We start from the raw sequence: 9,109 nt of genomic DNA, 5'->3' as shown, positions 1-9,109 counted from the left end.
CAGCCGATTGACTTGACTGGGTCTTGATCAAGACACCCGTCTAACCCGAATAAAGGACCAAAGAGGTGTGTCTCTAGCAGCAGGGGCAGCGTGCAGCATCACTCAACCTCCAGTACTCCTGTCTTCTTTTAATACGGGATGCCACGCACGGCAAACACACGTGAGAGAGTTCTCCCTGGTCCAAGATGGAAAGAACCAGGGGTGGGTGCACCATCCCCTCTCATAGGCCTTTGGTGCACCAGGGAGCCATTTGTCTCACCCTCACTGGGACCCTTCAGTATGGGTAGCCCTCTGGTCCGGCTAACCAGATCAATGGGGGCCTCAATCCAAAAATATCAAGGCAGCTTTGTTAGGGTTTGATAGAGATCAGTACTGTCAGCTGCCACACTTACCAGTGGCAAAAGTGCATGAAGCAGGAACATTGTTTTTCCATTCGTATTCATATAATTTTATAATATATTGTTTTCTAGACGCGGGGATAGGGAGTATAAAGAATATGGTCTTGTAATATCTATCAATGAAAGAGATGTTATACATGAGTGAGGGAGAAAAAAAACAACAGAGTATGGGAGAGAGAGGAGAGAGAGAGAGAGAGGGATAGAGAGAGAGAGAGAGAGAGAGAGAGAAAGCAGAAAATAGAATGTGTGCTAGAGACAATGGGTATCAATGAGAGGGAGTGAGAAAGAAATGAGGGGGGTGAGAGAAAAGATAAGTGTTTGTGTGAGATAAAGAAGGGCCGGAATACCAGAGAATTAGAGAAACTAAGAGGGAGAAAGAGGGTTTCATCAGGAGACTGTAGAATCAAACTGACCCTGCCATCTCTTACAGGACCTGGTGCCCATCAAGTGGATGTCCCTGGAGGCCATACGCGACCGTTTCTTTACTGTACAGAGCGACGTATGGGCCTTTGGAGTGACTCTATGGGAGCTTTTCAGCCTAGGATCGGTTCCATATGCGGGCATACAAATCGGGCCAGACTTCCTAAAAGACCTGGAAGCAGGACTCAGGATGGAGGAACCCAAATATGGGAATGATGACCTGTATGTTCTTGAGTTGATCCTAATTGTATGTACAGTCAAAGGATAAACTGCTTGCATGCATTCTCCTAGAATGTTGCTTAGAATGTCAAAAACGTATTCATACTGATTGTTCTGAAACTTGATATATTGATATATATATATATATATATATATATTATATATATATATATCAATATATCAAGTTTCAGAACAAATCAGTATGAGATACGTTATTTGACATTCTAAGCAACATTCTAGGAGAATGCATGCAAGCAGTTTATCCTTTGACTGTACATACAATTAGGATCAACTCAAGAACATACAGGTCATCATTCCCATATTTGGGTTCCTCCATCCTGAGTCCTGCTTCCAGGTCTTTTAGGAAGTCTGGCCCGATTTGTATGCCCGCATATGGAACCGATCCTAGGCTGAAAAGCTCCCATAGAGTCACTCCAAAGGCCCATACGTCGCTCTGTACAGTAAAGAAACGGTCGCGTATGGCCTCCAGGGACATCCACTTGATGGGCACCAGGTCCTGTAAGAGATGGCAGGGTCAATTTGATTCTACAGTCTCCTGATGAAACCTCTTTCTCCCTCTTAGTTTCTCTAATTCTCTGGTATTCCGGCCCTTCTTATCTCACACAAACACTTATCTTTCTCTCACCCCCCTCATTTCTTTCTCACTCCCTCTCATTGATACACACATTGTCTCTAGCACACATTCTATTTTCTGCTTTCTCTCTCTCTCTCTCTCTCTCTCTCTATCCCTCTCTCTCTCTCTCTCTCTCTCCATACTCTGTTGTTCTTTTTCTCCCTCACTCATGTATAAACTATCTCTTCATGATAGATATACAAGACAGATATTTCTTTATACTCCCTATATCCCCGACGTCTAGACAACAATATATTATAAAAATTATATGAATACGAATGGAAGAACAATGTTCCATGCTTCATGCACTTTTGCCACTGGTAAGTGGTGGCAGCTGACAGTACTGATCTCTATCAAACCCTAACAGAAGCTGCCTTGATATTTTTGGATTGAGGTCCCATTGATCTGGTTAGCCGGACCAGAGGGCTACCCATACTGAAGGGGTCACCAGTGAGGGATGAGACAAAATGGCTCCCTGGTGCACCAAGGCCTATGAGAGGGGATGGTGCACCCACCCCTGGTTCATTCCATCTTGGACCAGGGAGAACTCTCTCACGTGTGTTTGCCGTGCGTGGCATCCCGTATTACAAGAAGACAGGAGTACTGGAGGTTGAGTGATGCTGCACGCTGCGCCCTGCTGCAAGCGACACACCTCGTTGGTCCTTTATTCTGGTTAGACGGGTGTCTTGATCAAGACCAGTCAAGTCAATCGGTGGTCAAATATGGCTAGGGTCAAGCAGGCACTGTTCAGTCGGTAGCGATAGGTTATGTGACTGCCTTAAGTACTGTAATAGTGGCTGCGTATATTTCCCATTACCCCTGTGGCTGTTGGGAGATTTGAGCCCCAACTATAGCTTCCCTCATTGGACTCCATGGTGGGTGGGGGGTGGGGTGAGGAAATGAAGAATTCTAATTTGTATGAGTACTACAAATTTACAAAGATCTAGCTCTCTCCCTGACGACCTACACAATCCCCGTCCATTCGGGGTTGAGGTTTCGTCACCAGATGAGAGAGACCGTCTGTGTGCGATATGTGACATCCCTTGGGCTCAAGTTTCATGTTCTCCTCACAAAACCCTCAATCAGTGTAAGGGAATTGCCTTTTCCCAAGACCTGATGAGGTATTCTGAGGAGAAACTGTTAGAGGAACTAGACAATTTTAATGTAGTGGCAGTAAAACATTTTAAGAAGAAAGTTGATGGAACAGTCGACACCAGCTCTCCTTCTAACTTTTAACACGTTAGTCCTTCCAGAATCGGTCAAGTTGGCATGGTACCACCTATGCGGTGCTTCCACTGTCAGGGTTATGGGGCATGGAGCCAACTCTTGCTGTTTTAAGGAAAATGGACAACCAAGAGTATGTGTAAAGTGTGGTTAGAACAGGTCATCAAGGAGATAAACAACTGTCCAGGTCCAATATGCTGTTACCACTGCAAAGAAGCTCATGAAGCTTCTTCAAAGCAATGTAAAGGAGTGCAAATTTGAAAAAAAGAGGTATTGGTAATAAGGAGCAAGGAAAAAGTTAGTCTTCCAGAGGCAAAGCGATGTGCCGTGTGCTGTTTGCACAGCCATGTAAATCCTTTGCTTCGGTTGTAACCATCTTCCTTCCCACCAACCTTGCCCTCCAGGCTTCTTACACCACACACTCTGCCACTTCCTTTAAACCTCAGTCCCCAATTGCTGAAACTGCCTATGGTGAATTCCACCAGAAATGGAGTAAGAGTGAAGGTTCTATTGAGGAGACTCCTCCTCCCAAAGTAAGGTCTTTGGAGCCATACAGGTAAGGCTCCAGAGGCCTCAACGGTGACAACTCCAGTTGCCACCACATCCACAGGGGCTTCTGCTGCTAGGCAGAATGCCCCTCAAGCAAAGGCTCAGGTACACCCTTGCCAGGCAAAGGAATCCTGAGCTTGTTCAAAAGACTCATTTTAAAATGGGGTCTTTGGAGCCGTCAGGCAGGCTCTAGAGGCCTCAACGGTGACAGCTCCAGCTGCCATCACATCCACAGGGTCCGCCGCTGCTAGGCAGAATGCCCCTGAAGCAAAGGCTCAGGTCTGTCCTTGCCCAGGCAAACAAAATCTGATCTTGTCAAAAGGAAGCCTGTGGAAACTAGTTCCATGGGTAAACTACCCTTCAAAAGGTTCTCCCAAGATCCTGGAAAAGGACAGCCTAAAGGTGTGGGGCAAACCTTGACCACAGGTGCTGCCAAACACCTTATGAAGAAGTAGTTTGGAGAACTGGATACCCTAATCCAATGGAACTGTCAGGGAATTCATGCAAAATGGGAAGAACTGCAATATCTGACAGCTCATATAACCCAGTTTGTGTATGCTTACAAGAGATTATGACCAGGAAAAATCATTTCCCTGAGAGGATTCCAAATTCAAGTCCATTATGGGACTTTTGATAATGGACCTCCTGGAGGAGTAGCAGTACTGGTATGTCAGAATATTCTCTTCCAGGCCATCCATCTGCAGACAAACACTGCAGGTGAAGGCTGTGAGAATAGGCTTGAAACGACCTTGCACTGTTGCATCTATCTAACTTCCTCCACATGATCTCAACATAGATGATTTGGAAGATGTACTTGGGCAGTTGCCACATCCATTTCTACTCTTGGGAGATTTCAATGGTCGGCATGACCTCTGGGAGACAACTTGTGCAACCTCAAGGAAGGGCCTTGGAGTCCTTCTTCTTAAGAGTAGAGCAGCTTTACTGAATATTGACACTCAAACACATTTCCAAATTCAAACTGGGACATTCTCCAATATAGACCTGTCATTGGCTCACTGATTCACAGATGAATTCACTTGGCAGGTCATGGAAGCGACCACTTTCCAATAATTTTGCAAGAGGTGAATGGTATTCCAGCCAATGGAGTGCAGAGATGGCGACTTGAACACGTTGAACTGGAATCTTTTCAGATCAACTGCAGTATTTTCAAGGATCTGTGAATGATTTCCAGTGTGTTCAAGATTCTGTTAATCACTCACATCACGAATCACCTTGCAGCAGAAGCATCCATTCCGAAAAGTAGCGAACATTACGTCGATCTCCGGTACCATGGTGGTCTGATGAATGCCAACAAGCTGTCAGTGTAAGGAAAGCTGCACTGAGGCAGTTGAAACGATGCCCCAGCAATTAACCTTAATCACATTACAAAATGACCCAAGCCAAGGCCAGGCGAGTGCTAAAGGAGGCCAGACGGACATCATGGAGACAGTATGTCTCCTCGATAACTCTGGGACCCCCTTAGCATGGGTATGGGACAAGGTGCGTAAGATCACGGAAAGACCACATCACTGTCACCACCTGCTTAGAAGACAGATGCATAATCAGCACAGACAAAAAATATGTTGCTAATGAGCTAGCTAAACCATGCAGAGATCTCCTCTGAGCATCTTACACTGCCCGATTCTCACTCTTTGGGCTGAACAGGAACGACACTCAGTGTCGTTCTTCAGTAGGACTGCAGCAGAACTTCCATACAATTGCCATTTTTGCGCAAGGAGATGGAATCTGCTTTGCAGCTCTGCCGTAAGACTGCCCCAGGAAGTGACGATATTCCTACAAATGACCGGAGAGCTCCCAGAAGTTCCTGTTGGACCTATTCAACAGGATCTATAGGGAGGGTACAGTGCCATCCACATGGAAAGAGGCTATAATCATTCCTGTCCCTAAACCTGGCAAGGATGCTTCCACACTAGGAAAATTACAGACCAATTTCTTCACCAGCTGCATCTGTAAGCTGATGGAGAAAATTGTAAATTTCAGGTAACATGGCTGCTAGAAAAAGAAAACGTGCTGACCCATATCAATATGGTTTAGAAGATTGAAATCGACCACAGAGCACTTGTAAGGATGGAAGCTGCAATACAGAATTCCTTCGCACAGCGACGTCACATGTTGGCAGTCTTCTTTGACCTAGAAAAGGCTTATGATACCACTGGAAGCATGGCATACTCTTGAAGCTGTATGACATTGGTTTAAAAAAAGCATTACCTACCTTCATACAAAGCTTCCTTGCTAACAGGAGGTTTCGAGTTTGGGTGGGAAACAGTTTCTCTAACCTGGAAGATCAGCTGGAAGGGGTCCCACAAGGGATTGTCTGAAGTGTGACCCTGTTTGCCATTGCTATTAAATGACATCGTAAAGGTTGTTCCAAGTGCTGTCTCATGTAATCTGTATGTGGATGACTTTACACTGTACTGCTCACGAGGAAGCTTACAGGATGTGCAAGGATATATGGAGGCTGCAATAAATCAGTGGGTAACATATCATGGGTTCAAATTTTCCCCAAGTAAGACCATGGCTTATACATTTCCACAAACGAGGAAAATTCCGTCCTTCCCTCTATTTAGGAGCAAACCCACTGGAATTTGTCCAAGAGGTGAAGTTTTTTTTTTTTTTATGGTAGGTTCAAGTTTGGGTCGCCATGGTTACAGCATGATACTTAATTGTAGTTTTCATGTTGTGATGCTCTTGGAGTGAGTACGTGGTAGGATCCCCAGTTCCTTTCCACGGAGAGTGCCGGTGTTACCTTTTAGGTATTCATTCTCTCTATTTATCCAGGCTTGGGACCAGCACTGCCTTGGGCTGGCTTGCCCACCAGTGGCTAAATAGGCAGACGAGGTGAAGTTCCTTGCCCAGGAACTCATCATATCTAGGTTCGATTTACCTAAAATTATTAAAATCAGCACGAGTGCTCACATATGCTCACAGGCAATGCGTGTGTGCATGGATGCACCCACGCACTCACATGAGGCGATTGGTGTGTGCACTTGCACTGATTTTAAGTGGTGAAGTACTTGTGTCTAATTTTTGACTCAAGGCTTACATGGGTGCCTCACATCAAACAGTTGAAAGTGAAGGCTACAAAAGTGCTTAGTATTTTTTTTTTTTTTTCAATCTATCTTGGGGTGCAGGACCGCGCAATGCTTCTACGGCTTTACCGAGCGCTTTCGTAGTAAGCTTGATTATGGATGTGAGGCTTATTCATCTGCAACTTCCACTGGTCTCCGGATGTTGGACTCCGTTCACAATGAAGCTCTCAGAATCTATACTGGGGCCTTCATGTCTTCACCTGTGGAGTCCCTGTATGCTGAGAGTGGAGAACACCTCTTTCATTACACTGGGACTACATGAACCTGATTTTACTACACAAAACTACAAAGGATTACAGGATCTCTACTTCCAGATTTGTTTTCAACCCCTTGAGGATAGCCGATCCTATGGTAGGAGGAATGAGGAATCTTGTGGAAGATCTTAATTTAAGTTCTCACCAAGGTTCTGGCTGTTGGAATTCCCAATTCCCCCTTGGATTGGTCGGAATAGGGAAAGGGGAGAGATCCGAAGCAGAAGTCAGAGAGATATTTCTTCAGCATATTTCTAAGTACCAAGGATCTATGCAATATATACAGATGGCTCAAAAGTCTGAAAATGGTTGTGGGCTTGCAGCAGTGAGCAGAAGGAAGACTGCATCTGGCAGTCTTTGTCCAGCAGCCTCGATCTTCACTGCCAGAGTTACATGGCCATCCTTGCACAGCAGTTAAGATGACTAGAGGTCTACGAACCATTCTATGTAATATATTCCGACTCTCGTAGTGTCTTGTAAGCATCAAGAGCTTAAATCTCACATTCATTAGTAAGGGAGGTTGGCTGCATTTATGTCAACACACGTAAAAAGATAACTCTGTGTTGGGTGCCAGCGCATGTTGGTATCAGTGGGAATGAGCGAGCTGATCAGAAGGCCAAGGCAGCTGGTGCTCAGCTGTGATGCTCGTTTTCCTCTCCACACACCGACTTGAAAACCAACATCAGGAGTTGTCTTCTGATAAATGGAAGGAACTATGGAGTCATACCTCCAATAACAAATGCGAGAGATTAGAGATGACCTTGGCAGTTGGGTGACTAGCATTCATCCCAACCGAAAAGCGAAAGTTGCATTAACAAGACTAAGAATCGGGCACACAAGATTGACTCAGGACCAATGATGGCTAAAAGTCAAGCACTTTGTGAGGGATGCCAAGAGCCATTAACGGTCGCACATGTAGTGGAAAGATGTGCAAACATTCTCAAAACCAAAGACGTATGTACTTGTCTCCCCCATATACACTGAAATGTATTGAGGGAGGATTGTGATATAGAGGGTCTTTTTAGTTTCTAAGGCCGCGGTGGCCGAGTGGTTAGAGCATCAGACTCAAGACTGGCACGACGGCAATCTGAGTTCGAGGGTTCGAGTCACCGGCCGGCGCCGTTGTTCCCTTAGGCAAGGAACTTCACCTCGATTGCCTACCTAGCCACTGGGTGGCCAAGCCAGCCCAAGTCAGTGCTGGTTCCAAACCCGGATAAAATAGAGAGAATGATTACCTAAAAAGGTAACACCGGCACTCTTCATGGAAAGAAACTGGGGACCCTACCACGTATTCATTCCAAGAGCATCACAACATGAAAACTACAGTTAAGTGTCATGCTGTGATCACGGCGGCTCAAACATGAACCTACCGTTAAAAAAAAAAAAAAAAAAAAATAGTTTCCTTAGGGACACTAATATTTTCAATAAAATCTTATCATGGATAATGTTTATACAATAATTTTATACACTTAGAGCATATTATTTATGCTTTGATTTTTAATATATTTATTGTTATTTGTAAGATATTTATTGATAGATTTTTATAGTTTTAAAATATTTCAATGTTTCTATTTAACAAGGCATTCGCCGCTAATGACCTTAGCTGTTGACACGGCAGATAATTTTAAATAATCAAATCAAATCAAATATCCATCAAACTTTGGCAGTGCCTTTTTGAGGCCAGTTTTATGACGAGGTTCCATGAGATCTTCGGGTAACGTAAAGAATCTGGGAGTAGGAGGCACTGTCAATACAGAGCATTAACTCCACTGACTAAGTGAACTTTCATTCTCTCATAGCTCTTTCTACAGTTGTCACAATTAACTGATACATGTACAACCTTTCAATGCCAAATTAGGCTATATGAGTTCCTAAGTTGGTACTCTTTAGAATTTTCCTGCCCATCAGGTTTACTCTTCTGGAGACACTTTTCAGTGGAGAAGACCTGAGGAGACGTTCTTAAAAGTCGTGACTTTAGCATATAGACCAAACTTGAACTAAAATAATCTAGACAGGCCATGCCTCTGCCTTGCAGTTTACTAAGAGAGACCTCATGATGAAACGATGAGGCGAGCGAGGATGTGGTAATGTATTTTCCTCAGGATAAACCAGTTCATTGATTGAATAACACTGCAAATTCTCTTTCATACTTATATCTGCTTTTTGGACTTACATCACTCTCCTTCACATAGGCCTCCGTCTTATAGATATCCTCGACATCCCAAGTCGCCAATTTAACAACATTGTTGTCTGCGAGCAGCAAGTTCCTTGCGCAAGGTCTCGGTGCACTACCTAAAATATAAA

The 9,109-nt window shown here is 44.4% G+C and overlaps 1 protein-coding gene across 1 annotated transcript; it reads right to left on the bottom strand.

Annotated features, from left to right (window-relative positions):
• Positions 1 to 1,236: 1,236 nt before the first annotated feature.
• LOC119571815 (vascular endothelial growth factor receptor 2-like) lies at positions 1,237 to 9,055 on the bottom strand (the record flags this gene model as incomplete). Its single annotated transcript, XM_037918939.1, has 2 exons — positions 1,237 to 1,554; positions 8,979 to 9,055. Coding segments are annotated over 2 exons (335 nt in total), but the record flags the coding sequence as incomplete, so codon positions are not given.
• Between the last annotated feature and the right edge of the window lie 54 nt (positions 9,056 to 9,109).

Source organism: Penaeus monodon, unplaced genomic scaffold (assembly GCF_015228065.2).
Source record: "Penaeus monodon isolate SGIC_2016 unplaced genomic scaffold, NSTDA_Pmon_1 PmonScaffold_8128, whole genome shotgun sequence".
NCBI classification, from domain to species: Eukaryota; Metazoa; Arthropoda; class Malacostraca; order Decapoda; family Penaeidae; genus Penaeus; species Penaeus monodon.
The sequence above is the reverse complement of the archived record's forward strand: the minus strand, read 5'-3'. Positions and strand labels throughout refer to the sequence as shown.